Source organism: Dama dama, chromosome 19 (assembly GCF_033118175.1).
Source record: "Dama dama isolate Ldn47 chromosome 19, ASM3311817v1, whole genome shotgun sequence".
In the NCBI taxonomy this organism is placed as follows: Eukaryota; Metazoa; Chordata; class Mammalia; order Artiodactyla; family Cervidae; genus Dama; species Dama dama.
The window spans coordinates 40,286,132-40,301,316 of NC_083699.1; the positions used below are offsets into that span (position 1 = coordinate 40,286,132).

The 15,185-nt window shown below is 40.8% G+C and overlaps 1 protein-coding gene across 13 annotated transcripts in view; it reads left to right on the forward strand.

The window, feature by feature from the left end:
• Positions 1-15,185, forward strand: part of LPP (LIM domain containing preferred translocation partner in lipoma) — a 723,640-nt gene that overhangs the window by 221,627 nt on the left and 486,828 nt on the right. For all 13 annotated transcript variants that reach the window (XM_061166808.1, XM_061166817.1, XM_061166813.1 and 10 more), the window contains one exon: positions 10,712-10,912. In XM_061166808.1, the coding sequence (XP_061022791.1) occupies positions 10,720-10,912 (193 nt within the window). In that variant the 5' untranslated portion in view covers positions 10,712-10,719. The remainder of the gene's footprint in view (positions 1-10,711; positions 10,913-15,185) is intronic.

A 15,185-nucleotide genomic window follows, 5' to 3' on the forward strand; every position in this document is an offset into this window, starting at 1 on the left:
TTGGAGATCATCTTCTTAATGCTTATTATTTTAGAGCTGGAGAATTTGAGGTCCACACAGGGTACGTATTTTCTTGTTCACTTAGCCAAGAATAACCATTGTCACTAAATGTGATCTAAAGTGCAGCGTTGGGGTCATGAGTTCAGTGCGCTAATTTCCAGTGGCCTGGGTGCTCTTTTGGAAGATAAATTCTTTTCTCCTGTGTCTATTTCTTTCCCTTTTACTCACTCTTTCTAGTTACTATCCAATAGTCATTAGAGTTTCTCAATTGTTTAATGAAACTTTTCCACTACAAACCTTTCTGGAAGCAGAGTGACTGGGTGTGTATCCAGTCTCTGATATGCACTAGCTTCTGTGTTACATTGCATGAGCCGTCTCAGCTTTTTAAAATCTTGGTTGTCAAATTAGAAGGAACACATTGGTCCCTAAGATATCTCCCAGCTGGGACTTGCTGTGATCTCTTGGCCATTGAATAGCCTGTCTTGGCTGTTGTCACCTGGTTGTGGCAAATAAAAACCAAGGAGGTGGCAATTGGTTTGGTTCCATTCTCTCCTTTAACTTTTCCTGCAAGGCCTGGTCTTCCAGCGCTGTTGTTTCCCTGTCAGGGTGGATTGTTCCCTTTCTGTGTGACGTTCTGAATCTGGAGTGACAGCGTGAGGTGGAGTATATTCTATTATGCCTCACTTCTTTATCAGAGATGGATATTTACTTGAACTGATCGATGCTTCTCCATCTTCCTGCTTCTTAGTTTACTGGCATCTGCAAATGTATTCATAGGTGGATTTTCCTTGCCATCATCTGTATTGCCAGCCATAGGGATTGTACCTTTAGCACTGATTTGTATTCATACTAACTCTGTGCCAGGCAGGTTGGCACTTAACTTGTTGATTCCTAATCTACCTCCCTTCACTCCAGCATCCCCACTCATGAGGACTCACAGGGGAGAAGCTGGTTTTGTAAGAAACCTCAGCTCGCTCAATTGGCAGACTTGCTAGGAGGAGTCATAGACCATGAGGGTTAGAAGGAATGATGGCAGGCATCTCATCTTCAGTTTAAAGATAAAGAGACACACTGAGGTTCAAAGGGTCAAGTTACTTAAGTCACAGAGCCAGTTAGTGGCTGAGCTAGAAATTCCACCCAAGTCCTCTATATCTCAGTCCCGTGTTTTTCCCTGTATTTCCAACTGTCTCTCAGACAGTCTATATAAAGGTTTGGCATTTCTGTAGAGATGTTCTCTTGTCACCCCTTCCAAGTAATGCCAGCTGTCCATGCAGAGAGTGGGGCGCTTAGCCAGTGCAGGGCCAGAGCTGCCTGTAAAGAGAAGTGGAGTGAATGCATTGACATTTTCAGCCCATGGCAGATCCTGTTTGCCCTTCCAGCTCTCATCAGAAGAAGAGTGATTACATTTGCTGTTCAAGTAACAATTGTGTGCAATTTTCAGCCTGCCTTGTTCTTTAACGTTGTCTTCCCACGCTTCTATCACATGCCATGGCATATCTGCTTAGTAATTACACTGGTAGGGACTTACCTACACCATTTGGAAAAGGTTTGCCTAAAGTACTTATTTGCTTGTGCATAATAAATCTTGATTGATACCTTGGTAATCTCTGAGATCAATCTAAGGTTCCCTCCCACAATGGGGAGGATTGAAGAGTCAGGAAACAGGTGACAAAAGAAAGAAGGAAAAACAAAAGAGGGCTGTGATTCTTCATTGATGAGCTAAGAGGAGCATTGTGGATGATTAGGAATCCCCATGGCTGACTTTTTCTTGTTTCTGGCTAGTTCTACAGTCAGGATCGTCCCCAGATTTAAGTTTGTAAGTAGAGTTATCATTTTCATTCATCTAATAATCCAGTCCAATTGAGCCTCCTCTCTAGCTAAGCGGGTAAAGAATCTGCTTGCAATGCAGGAGATTTGGGCTTGATCCCTGGGTTGGGAAGATCCCCTGGAGGAGATATGCAACACACTCCAGTATTCTTGCCTTGGAAATCCCATGGACAGAGGAGTCTGGCGGGCTACAGTAGAGTCGCAAGGAGTTGGATCTGACTTAGTGAGTAAATGACAACAGTACAGAATAGTCCAATCACATCATTTTTAGAGGTAGCCAGTGTGATCCCAGAGAAAGCAAAGGTTGCACTATGAGCTTGTGGCAGAGCTGAGACTGGGAGCTGGGTCTGGATTCAGAAGATCAGGTGTCTTCCAGGTGAGGACTAAGGTGTGGAAAAGGATATTTATCTGTAGTCCAAGGAAGGATGCACAGTGTACCACTTTAATAGTTCCAGAACTGTGCTCAGTGGCAGCCTGGCTGGGAGGGGAGTTTGCGGGAGAATGGACACATGTATGTGTATGTCTGAGTCCCTTCATTGTTCACTTGAAACTCTCACAACATTGTTAATTGGCTATACCTCAATACAAAATACAAAGTTAAAAAAGAAAGCAGTTTTGAAATTCTGGGAAGGCACTGACTTTTATGCAAAGAGGGAAGATTGTTAACAATCTCCAAAGGTATAGGAAAGTGTTATTTAAATCTTAATCACTTAAGTGGAGAAAATATTGCTAAGGACCCGAATCCTAAACTTTAGTCAGCCTTCAACTGCTTCTGATGTTTAAGTCACAAAGCACTTCACTCTCTCAATTCTTCCACCAATAAAATAGTGATGTTCATACCTGTCTCTTCCTTCAGTGTCATTCATTTATTCGGCAAACGATTGACCAAGAGCCAGGCATTGGGTTGATTGCCAAGGGAGATTTAGTGACTAATGCAACACGATGTAAAGGTTAATATAAATGCTCTAAGTCAACTGTTTCCAACCCTTGAATCAGAATGCATACATACAGATTCCCAGATGAGTCTAGTGTGCAGTTTTGAAAACCACTTCTTTAAGCTTGTAGCATTTGATATTAGATAATACCATGCAACAAGTGGCTGGTTTTTTTTAAATTTTGGTGAGCTATGTAAATGTTTGAAGAAGAGTACTCTATTGATTTTAGAAAAGAAGCAAAACTTGAGCAAACACTAGTTCGTTCTGTTTTTGTGGATGACCATAAGTTGTCATTCACATTCTATCTTTAGAGAGGCTTGGTAACTTTTTTAGTATCAAATGTCGCTTTACCTGTAGCCCTAAGTGTTCCCACCCGTAGAGGAAGGGTCTTGGTCGTCACGTGGCCTTTTGCAGTTGTTCGTGTTTCATGTTTCGTTGTGTCTAATCAGTTTGGCCAAACTTTCAGTTTGTAATCCTATGGCTTATGGAAGTTAGGTTTGGAAGAACAAAATGGAGAAGATACTTTGGCAAGTTGGATGCAGGAACTAGGAATGGATATAAAGCAAAATCTCCTGTTTCTAAGTGATGATTTCCTTTGGATTTCTTTTCCCTCCAAACAGACAGGTAGTACCATGATGTGAAGATCATAGATTTTGGGTCCAAGACTTGTGTCCAGGCTTCAGCTTGGCTATTTGTTAGCTGTGTATCCTTGAGCAAGTTATTTAACTCTTAAAGCCTTACTTTCTTGATCTGCTAAATATGGAGAATGGTAACCTCACCACATATAATCATCAGGATGAATATGTTGCAAGTAGGAAATTGGCATATAGTACATCCTCAATGAGGGTCTTCTTTGGTGGCACAGTGGTAAAGAATCTGTCTGCAAATGCAGGAGACTCAGGAGATGCAGGTTTGATCCCTGGGTCCAGAAGATGCCCTGGAGAAGGAAATGGCAACCCACTCCAATATTCTTGCCTGGAAAATTCCATGGACAGAGGAGCCTGGTGGGCTACTGTCCGTGGGGTCACAATGAGTTGAACACAATGAGTTGAACAATGAGTTGAACATAGTGACTGAGCACAAGCATATGCTAAATAATCACTTGCTATTTATTGCCAGTCTGTAGCTTTCTTATAACCTCTGAACAGTTAGGAGGAGTAAAAAGAAGAGCAACAGAGTGGCAATAAGTGAAACTCTCTAGGTTCTTCTTAATTGCTTTGCATTTGATGACAGTTCCTGAAAGTCTAGTGCTTAGGGAGCCCCAGCTCTTTAACTCCCATCAGCAGAGGCATCTTGCTTAGTTGAGGGCCACTTCTCTTGTTTTCCTCATTTCTGATGGTGTTTGTGTATTTTCAGGGCCTCCGTGTAGATCTTCCTTTTCACTTCTTGCTTTCATGATGATTATATGCTTAGAGTGAAACCAATCTAGAACCAGAGGAAGTAAGAGCAGGGTAAGTTTTGGTCCAGCAAAACCAGCTCTCACCAGTGCTTATCTTTGTGTTTACCATCGGTCTCTTTCTGAGAAGCTGAGAAACCCCAGGGAAATGTTCTAGTTTGCCTGTTCACTAAACTTGTGAGGTTTTCTCAAACTCATTTATCAAAAGTAAGGGCTGTAATTAAGATTTCAGAGAAGGAAAGCACTCTAGAATATTAGAGCTAATTGGGACTTTACAGACATTCATTCGGCAAATGAGCATCCTCTCTCGTTAAAGGTCACACTGGCAAAGCTGAGACTAGAACTGGGGTCATAGGGACTCTTTGTCTATACTATTGGATTTTTCTCCTTCCTTGGATCCATTCTGTGTGGATTAGGTTTATATATATACATATATATACATATATACATATATATATATATATATATATCAGGTTTTCGCTCCTGTCAGATTCCTGTTCAAAGATAAATGTTCTAGCCTTTTCTTTCTCTATTTAAGACCTTTGAAAAGCAAAGCTTGTTTAACCTTGCCAGTCTTTTCCCCACATCTTCTAAGTCGCTTATTTCAGTTCAGCTGGTCTGCTCCCTTCCTACAGGAATGCCTTACTTCTTCCTCCAGTTCACAGAATTTTCTGGCATTGTCCTTTGGCTTGTTTCATTTATCTTTTGGAGCCACCTAGCTTTCAGAGTCCTTGCTCATGGCTACTTCTGTGCTGGATCTTGTGACATATGCTAGTTTTTGTTGTTGTTGTTGTTTGCTTGTTTTGTTTCTTTTTGTATATCTTGATGTTGCTCTTTTTCTGTTTTCACATATTAAATATATATCTTCCTCAGGTAGTCTTTAAACTCCTGGAAAATAGGATGATAATCAGAATCATATGAGTACAGGATGAGAATTCGTTTTATCTGGAGCTCCAGCACTAGGCAATTAAATTTATTCATTCATTAAATTAACAGACATTTTTATTGAGTGCCTATCATATTTTAGGCCCTGAGATTAGAGAATGATAATTACTTCTGCTCTCAAGGATTCAAGAGTTTAGTTTGTGATACAGGCAAGCAGAGAGGCAGAGTGACAAGTGATGTGTGTGGTGACGACAGTATTCCAGATGCTGTGGAAGTGTTGTGAACAGGGACATAGCTTGAACTGGAGGCTGGAGAATGTGAATTATGTCTTAAAGGACTGGTAGGAAGTGGTGCTCAGAATCTAAATGAGACATAGTAGTTGAGATATCAGTTTTAATCGAGAGGTATCTTGGATGAAAGGGAGCACAGATAAAACCTAGAAGAAATTGATGAATTTCTAGCAGAATATAAATACTGAAAAATGACCTCAAAAGAAGTACAAATTTTTTACAATTATTGTAGAAGTTCTTGGAAAGATGATTAAGCTTTATTATTAAGGAAAGTATCATATCTAGATGAATTTACACTGAATTCTGATAAACCTTTAAAGATCAGATAGTCTTAATTTTACCATTAAACTAATCCAGACAGTAGAAGAGGATACAGCACTCCCATATCTAAACCAAAGAATGATGAGTAAAACATGTAGAGGAAAAACATTTGAGAATGATATTATTTATGATTTTATGTAGAAATATTTTTTGTAAAATAGCATATTTAATTCATCGGTATACTGAAACATTGTGACTGTGACTGAGTAGGATTTTTTCCTTAGGACAGCAAAGTTGGTTCTATATCTGGAAATCTAAGACATCTATGAACACAATTAATTACATATATAAGTTAAGGGAGGGGAAACAGAGATGATCACATGAGTGGATGCTAAGAAGGGAGATGCAGAGATCCTAGAAAGGGATGAGTAACGAAGGAGATCAACATTTATTTATTCACCCATTCATGCATAGCATATTTTTCTAAGGGCTTCCTGGCCAGGCATGGTTGGGGCAGTTAGGCAGGTGATAAAATAGCATATATGTGACTGTTATTAGTATGAAAGAAATACCAGAAGAGCCCAGGAATTAAGCTACTCTTTTTGGATGGAGTTAGGGAAATGTTCACAGCATCAGAGACGTTTGAGCTGGGTCAAGATGAAAAAAATAAACAAAAAAGGTTGGTAGATGGGAAATAGAACAGTTAACTTAACTTAAGATGTTAACTTGTGATGTTTCCACTGAACAGTGGAAACAGTGTCAGACTTTATTTTGAGGGGCTCCAAAATCACTGCAGATGGTGATTGCAGCCATGAAATTGAAAGACGCTTACTCCTTGGAAGGAAAGTTATGACCAACCTAGATAGCATATTAAAGAGCAAAGACATTACTTTGCCAACAAAGGTCTATCTATTCAAGGCTATGGTTTTTCCAGTGGTCATGTATGGATGTAAGAGTTGGACTGTGAAGAAAGCTGAGCGCCAAAAAATTGGTGCTTTTGAACTGTGGTATTGGAGAAGACTCTTGAGAGTCCCTTGGGCTGCAAGAAGATCCAACCAGTCCATCCTAAAGGAGATCAGTCCTGGGTGTTCATTGGAAGACTGATGTTGAAGCTGAAACTCCAGTACTTTGGTCACCTCATGCAAAGAGTTGACTCATTGGAAAAGACCCTGATGCTGGGAGGGATTGGGGGCAGGAGGAGAAGGGGATGACAGAGGATGAGATGGCTGGATGGCATCACCGCCTCGATGGACATGAGTTTGAGTAAACTCCAGGAGCTGGTGATGGACAGGGAGGCCTGGCGTGCTGCGATTCATGGGGTCACAAAGAGTCGGTCGCGACTGAGCGACTGAACTGAACTGAATTGAATGATAACTTATGGTGGTCGATGTTGGATTTGTGATCTCCGAAGAAGATGATTTCGCTTCAGGACCAGGAACCGGTCTTGACCACTTGAGAGCTTTTGTGTAGCAGAGTTTTATTAAAGTATGAAAAGGACAGAGGAAGCTTCTGACATAGACATCAGAAGGGGGCCGAAGAGTGCCCCACTGAGTTTTATCAAGGCCTTATATACTTTTAGCAGACCCACTGTCACAACATCCATCTTAAGTTAACAAGATTAAAACTAACAATAGAAAGGTCAGACCCACTCCTACAGCATAAGTCTTAAGATAAGATTAGTCAGAAGTTTCCTGTTAAGAAAAAGAAACATGTCCTCAAGCAAGATATATTGTTGTTATATAATCATTGGTACAGAGTTTAAGGAAAAGCAAAGAGTTGTTTTGTTGTATAATCATTAGCTCTGTGCTTAAAGAAAAAAAAAAAAAACGTTTTATGCGACTAAGATGCAGGAGTGTAGAAAAAAAATGTGTACTTTTCTCCTCAAGAGCCCCAGACCCCTTTCTCCTCCTCACAGACCCAAGACTTCTTATCAACCTACCTAAGAATTCACTCTCTCAATAATGGGAGTTATACAGCGTTGTAGATGGTGTATATAGCATGAGCAAGTCTTCAAGGTCATTAAATTTCATTATAAATCTTGAGAATGGTGTTACTGGGCCACTGTTAACATACAGAAGAATGGTTTGGGAAGATGCTGTTAAGGTCTTATGCAGACAGGTACTTAGCCAGACCCTGGCACTCCTTTGAGGTCCCTGGGGTTGCCTCCATGGGGAGTACAGTGTTAGGGTAATATATGGTGCTGGGGATAACAGAAAATATGGTGGGGGGCATGGTTTGCATATGGATGCTTACATTTTCATTTTTCATAGTCTCCCAGAAGTTGCCTATTCCTTTATATCTACAGAATTTCTGAAAAGGCCAGGATTCTTCAGTCAATTGGCAATGTGCAATTGCTTTGGAAATGTGCCTCTTTGCTTTAGAAATCACTGTATCCTATATTAACCCATTTTTAAAGTTCCTATTTTGGAATAGCTTGAGATTTATAGAAAATTTGCAAGGATAATATTAAGCCATTTTAAAAAATCTACAAATAACATTTATATTACAAATGAGTGTGGTGCATTAAAATCTTCAAATCTTTATTTTATCCTGCTTGTTCCCCACTTGTATTCATTTTAGCCTGATTGAAAGTAGAACAGACACTTTAACCTCTTTTAGTAAAAGACTGAGGCTCAGTTAAAGAAATAATGCCAAAATTAATGTTTCTCAACTTCGAGCTTGGTTTTGGCATTAAAAAAAATAATCTTATAGACTTTAAAATGTGCAGCCAGTTTTAAGAACCAGGAATAAGCCAAATTCATAGTTGTTTTTCTATATTGGTTTTGTGCTGGGCATTAATGGTGGTTTCAGGGTATATCAAATATGGTCCCCACTCTCCTGAGGAACTTAACTGTGTACAAAGCATATACCCAAGGTGCAGGGGAGGAAGGGGAGGAGACGGCCCTGCAACGAGAGTGGAAATGCAGTGTTACCACCATAGGCTTAATAGCAGCAGACTCCTGATTCCTATGTTCGAGGCTTCCTCATTGACTCATGTCATTCCCTTTCATCAGAGGGCTACATCGCCAACAATTTTCCTCCCTTCACTTTGCATGGCATTTAATAGTATGTAAAGCACTTGAACACTGTTATCTGACTGGTTGTCATGAAACTCTGTGAGAGCAGGGAGCAAGGGTACCTGGGACACCAGGTGAGGGAAGCGGAGCTTCTCGAGATCATGTCACCCCTCCTGGCGTAGTCTGATGCTACCCAGGTCACCCTGGGCCCCAGCTTCCCCCATCACCCTCATCTCTGCACGGCCATACCGTGTGCAGACCCTGCATTTCCTCCTGAGTTCCCAGTGTTCTTTGCTTCCTTAGTGGCTCAGTGCTAAAGAAACCGCTTGTCAATGCAGAAGACACAGGAAACGAGGGTTCAATTCCTGGGTTGGGAGGATCCCCCAGAGGAGGAAATGGCAGCCCACTCCAGTATTCTTGCCTGAAAAATGCCATGAACAGAGAAGCCTGGTGGGCTACAGTCCGTGGGGTCGTAAAGAATTGGACACATCTGAGCAACTGCGCGCGCGCGTACACACACACACACACACACACACACACACGTGTTCTTTGTTGTTACAGACATCTGGAGGTAATCATGGAGCCCTCTCAATTAATTCAGCCCCATTAATAAATGACAGGGTGGATTTGGGGCTGGAGAGGGTGAGGAAAGCTTCCGGGCCTGCGCTTGCTGGAGAGCTCTTGCAATCAGACTTGGAGAGCCCTCCTCAGGGAGAGAATGTGAGGTTCAGCCCCAGCCTGCATGCTGCCTGCAGGGGTGGTTGGTTTACCCTGACACCAAGACATCATTTTTCTTTCCTCACAGAGCATATTTTAGTCTGAGTAGGGCCGTCCCAGGCTGGCTTTCCTATCCCCTTCCTAACTGAATTTTTCCTAAAGACCCAGTATGGTTTGAGTTCGTTGATGGGCAGAGCTCCTGATGGGTGTCGTGGGGGGCTGCCCTGTGCTTATAGGGGTTGAATATTTTAGCCCCTGGCCGTTAAGCAGCAGTATCTTTCTCAGGCATTGTGGCAAACACTGCCCCTCTCCCCAGTTTCCAAGTACATCTTGGTGAGCAGCAGTACTGCTTCTGCCAGAGGCATCATCTTAAAGTGTCCTGCCATGCACTAGTCATGCCCTGGTTTCAAGAATAAACCTTGGATGATTCCTTAATGCCTGCAGAACTCAAAGTCCTCAAGTTTGCATACAAAGCTTTGGTTCCATCCCACATTTTTAGTTACTTTGCTAGCTACTTTTCTGTTTTCCCCCTCCAGCCACACTAAATTGAAGTACTGTGTACTTTTCCTACCCGTTGCCTGTGTTATTCAGGCCTGACCTCTACTCAGCATTCAGGGCTCAATCTGAAGGTCACCTCATTAATGAGGTCTTAGTTTTGCTCCCTGCAAGAAGTGATTTTACCTTTTTCTGCATTCCAGTAACACTTTATTTTTTAACCTCACTTAGATAATGTATGTATGTATGTATGTGTTGATTGCTCAGTCGTGTCTGACTCTTTGTAATCCCATGGACTGTAGCCCAGGCTCCTCTGTCCATGAGATTCTCCAGGCAAGAATAGTGGAATGGGTAACCACTCCCTTCTCCATGGGATCTTCCTGACCCAGGGCTCGAACCTGGGTCTCCCACATTGAGGGCAGATTGTTTACTGTCTGAGCCACTAGGGAAGCCTCACTTAGGTAATGTCATCATTTAATTGGTATGGTAATCATTTTAATAGATTGTTAATGACATTGAAGCTTTTTTTCCAACCTTACTGATATAAGATTCTCCTACCATAGAAACTTCTTAAGGCTAGGAACCATTTCTTGCTCATATCTATTTCCTGAAGGATGCTAGGCACTAAAATAGGTAATTGTTGGAAGAGAGGTATTCAAGGTGGGTTGAGGGGAGTGTTCAATTTTCCTCCTCCTTCAGTTAAGGTAGTTCTTTCCATAACTGTCCACCTCCTCCTCCTTCTTTCCTTTCTCCCTTCTTTCATCATCTCAGAGTCTGTTTCAAAGTTTCATTAGGTATGGATTACGAAGAAACAGTAATGAAGAGAAGTATACTGCTTTCATTTTTGTGTTTCTTTAAAAGCAACTGTTGGTTTCTTTTTACTTCTAGATTGAACAATGTCTCACCCATCTTGGCTGCCTCCAAAAAGCACTGCTGAGCCTCTTGGCCACGTGTCTGCACGGATGGAGACCACCCATTCCTTTGGGACCCCCAGCATTTCAGTGTCCACACAGCAACCACCCAAGAAGTTTGCCCCAGTCGTTGCTCCAAAGCCCAAGTACAACCCATACAAGCAACCTGGTGGTGAAGGTGAGTATGGGCTTTGTAGAGGTGGGTGCCTAAAACAAGAGAGTTCAATATAATAAAAGTGATTTGTAGTACAATGTTGCATTGGGAAAAGAATTTTGTAGTATGGCTATCATAGTACATAGACTGTCAAACGTTGAAGAACACCTAGTAACCACCTAGGCAACTCTTCTTTTGGGCATACAGATTGAAATCTGCTAGGGGTTATCTGACGGTGGTTTTGGCCAGAGCTAAAACTAGAACCCTCGTCTCTTCATTCATAGCTCAGTGTCCTTCTATTGCAGTATCCTCCACCCCCATCCCATTGTCTTGTAGAAATGTGCCTACCACCCAGTTTCCCCTCCCTCTTGCCATCGGACAAGTGTCCCACGTGCTACTAAGCAGTGGTCTGATGGTGTGTCCATCTGAAGTGACCCTAATAAGGCACTTAGACATTTTCTCCCTTCTCTAGTTATTTTGTCTAGATAGTTATTTTGTCTCTTCATTTTGGGGGAGAGGTAAGATGAATTTCCCTCTACTATGAAGAGAATAAAGACAGTCCCTCTTACCCAGAAGGAGGCAGAGGTGTGAGGAGGGCTTAGTGTTTAGGACAGTCAGTGCACACTTGAGGGTCAGGATGGGGCATGTTCTGTATCGTGTTGGCATGTGTGAGAGGGCGGGGGAAAGCAGGTGACAGTCTTGCTTCAGACGTCTTCACTCGGAGTGCTGTGAATTCTAGTGAGTTGGACCCTCGGCTGAGTCTTCCTATGCTGAGATGCCCCATCCTGGTCCCCATACTTTGTGAGGTCCTCTCACTGCCCAGCTGGTTCTCTAGGGACGCTGGCTTCATCTCTGATCCTCTGCAGCTCTTTGCTCAACTCTGATCTTTCTTACCATGCCGCCTCACCACCCTTTTGTCCTCTGTGACCACCCTACTCGTGTCACCGTCTCCAGTGTCTGGGCATGCCCTGGATTGGAGGGAATCGGAAGTCATCTCTTCCCTGGGTTTCCACGTGCATCTTATTCTGACTGTCAAATTCCTACTTCTTTTGTTGCTCCTCCTGCTGTCCTTAATCTGCCACTGTTGACCAGATGGTCTGTGTGAGGCACTCTGCTTTTTTGTTGTCGTTCTGTTGCCTTATCCTTTAACTCTATGAACCCACTGCTTTTTCACAGCAAAAAAATGGAAACTTGGAGACAAGAGGTGACGCTCTCTGTGGTTTTGAAGTGAGACTATTGTCCTCACCCAGCCTGCTGTGCTGCTGGTCCGCCTTTTCCTGGCATATGTGGCACTTGGGCCCCATATGATGGTGATACCTCCTCATTTCCTTATAAGAATGTAAGCTTTGTTTCCCCATTTAAGCAACAAGATATGGTTTCTCACTCATCCTTATGTTCCTCTTGGCTCTTATTATGCTACTGTGTTTTTAGTGGGAATGGTTGTGTGTGGTCAAATGTATGTCTCTGTCTTCTTATGTGTATATATATTTGGATGGATGGCGGATGGCTGGATGGGTGAGTGCACCACTCAGTAATTCTCTTGCAATAAACAGTTTGGAACGTGGCATCCTCTCTCGAAGCAATTCAGTCTCATTGAATTTCTGAAGTCTTGAGTCTTTCTTGCAATTCTGCCAGTCTCTCTTTCTTTTTAATATAACCTTTTTTGAATACGTGAAGGAAGAGATTTCGCTTGCATATATGCATTTTAAAGGCAAACGTGGATAAAGGTTCATGGATATTCAGACTTTTTAAAATGTAGCTCCGTCTCTTCATCTGCTGTATCTTATGACTTGATATTTGTTAGAAGTGTAAGATTTACTTTCCTTTATATTTAATTTAAATGTTAGTGCATCTTCTGTTGCCCTCAACATTTTTATAATTCATGTTACTTTTGTTTAATTTTTAATACATTTTCTAAAGTTTATATGCATTTTCTTTTTCTTTTTTGGTCCATTTAGAATGTTCTGTACCATCAGTGAAATCCCCAGGTAGTAAGTAACACAGTTTTCATTTATAGGGTGAGTTGATGATGCCGAGGTCTTGTTAGCTCAGCTCACGCTATCCTTTGCCTCTGTACATACTCACCCTCAATTTTTAGCCCATAAAGCCTTAGCACTCATAGCTTAATTCAGAGTCTGACTTCCAAGAACCTCAGCCATGAAGACAGAGTGTAAAACTAACAGAAATCATAGCCCACCGTTTGCTGGTGTCAAGGTGAAAAATTGCAGTGCAGAGAGTGTAAGTGATTTGTTTGAAGATGGATGACCTGCTTGTCATCAAGTTGGTGCTAGACCTCAGGTCCCCTTTGTCTGAGTCCAGAGTTATCAGGACCCTGTATTATATTCTAGTGAGGACTCCTTCCCTGAATGTAACTTCTATGCATCTCATACGGTCCTTTGCACAATTGTCCTTCTAATAGATTTACTTGTATGTGGGCCTGTCTCCTTTGGTAGATTCAGACCTTTGGGAGGTGGGGCTGCCTGACTCATGCCTTTACTCCCAACAGCATCCAGAAGGACACCTGGTACACAGTAGTACTCGGTGATGTTTGCAGTGATAATTAAGCTACAGAACTGTGAACCTGCTTATCCAGGTTCATATTCAGGCTTCTCAAATACTTTTCAGGGTTTATGGTTCTGTATGGGTTATTTTTACCTCCTCTCCCCTTTCCTTGAGCTTGGTAGCCTAGGATTTGTTTAACCACTGCTACCTTAAAGTTACTGATTACATTTCTTACCCTAGTCTTATGTCTGTAATCTCTGGGGTTTGCTTTCTCATTTTTAAATTCTGACTGTGAAAGTTGAAAAAGTACCCACATGTTTTCCACATCAACTTATATTTATGTGATACCATATGTTATAATTTTCTTTTATAAGGTATTCCACTAATAACTTTCTCTGAAGGGCTTTGACACATTTAAAAGTGAGGTGTACTTTTTCCCAGTTAGTAGCTCTTTAGGCCTTAACGGTTTTGTTATTTTGCTACCATTGTTCTCATTTTTCATTGATTTTTTTTTTTTTTTCAACAATTTGTGTATCTTGGAATGCCCCTGCATTTCCAAATGCCTTTCTGTGTCCTGTACTATATACTTATGAGCCCATGCATATTTTTTATTGTTTTGTCTTCTTGCAAATTTTTCCATGTTAAGTGTCTATGTATTTTTTTCATGGAATGATTTTGGTATGTATGTGTGGCTTTATCTCTTTAACTTCTCTTCTAGACTGGTGAGGGAATAAGGTGACATAATTTTTCTTTTGGTCTTTAAAGTACTAGCAGTAGTGTTCTTTATCTTGTAATCTGGGCCCTTTCTCTGCTTCCAATTTGCAAAAATTTCCCAAAGCCTTAGACTTTGATGGCAGAACAGGGTGTAAATCTTGCTTTTTCTGTCCTTGGTAGATACCAAAGAAAATGGTCTTTTTTTTTTTTTTTTTTAATTAATACATTGTTTTATGAAATGATTTTGAAATTTTCCTACTATTTTAACTCTGGCAATTGGAAATTCTTTCTCTCAGTAATTTGGCTGGATGAACTGTGATAATATTTTGTGTTCCTTATTACAATAGATTATAATACAGAAGGATTTGTAAAGTTTGTAGGTTTGTAAAGTTGAAATTATCTTGTGACCTGGAGTTGACTTTCTCCAATTTCTGAAATTTCTTTTAAAAATATTTTTTATATAAGAGTTTAAAAAAAGTGAATCCATAGGGTACAAATTTCACATGATCATTTTAGTAGAATTCCTTTTGTTTGTACAATCCATTATAATTTTTCTAGCACATATGTATTCATTGTTATTTAATTATCGGTAAAGTGTTCTTATTGAAGCTCTCTGAGTTAGATAGAATAGATGGTATTGCAATTACACCAAGTGGTAAACACCCAAAGTGAAGGAACTTATTCAATAATCACATAGTTAATAAAATTGTAGAGCTAGGCTCTATTTTTTATATCTAGGGCAAGGTTCTATTTATTAGAGATTGGGCTAGATAGCCTCATCTATTTTGTATTCATTATTTTATTATTTCATGATTTTTCTTTGAAATTAATTTCAAAATGGTTGCTTTTTGTTTTAAACTAACTTTTCCTATGTATATTACCTTCTATGCTTCTGTATAATAATAAATAAAGCCTCTGTTTTCAAGCTTTGCCTACATTGCTTCACCTAGACTTGTAAAGTCAAGTCAGAATAGGTGAAACAAATTCTGTTCATTGACAATCCTAAACCTGAAAATTTTTTACTAGTTCTCTATGTGTTTTATTCTACCTGAGGTTCCCAGTCCATGCTGTGGAGAGGGAG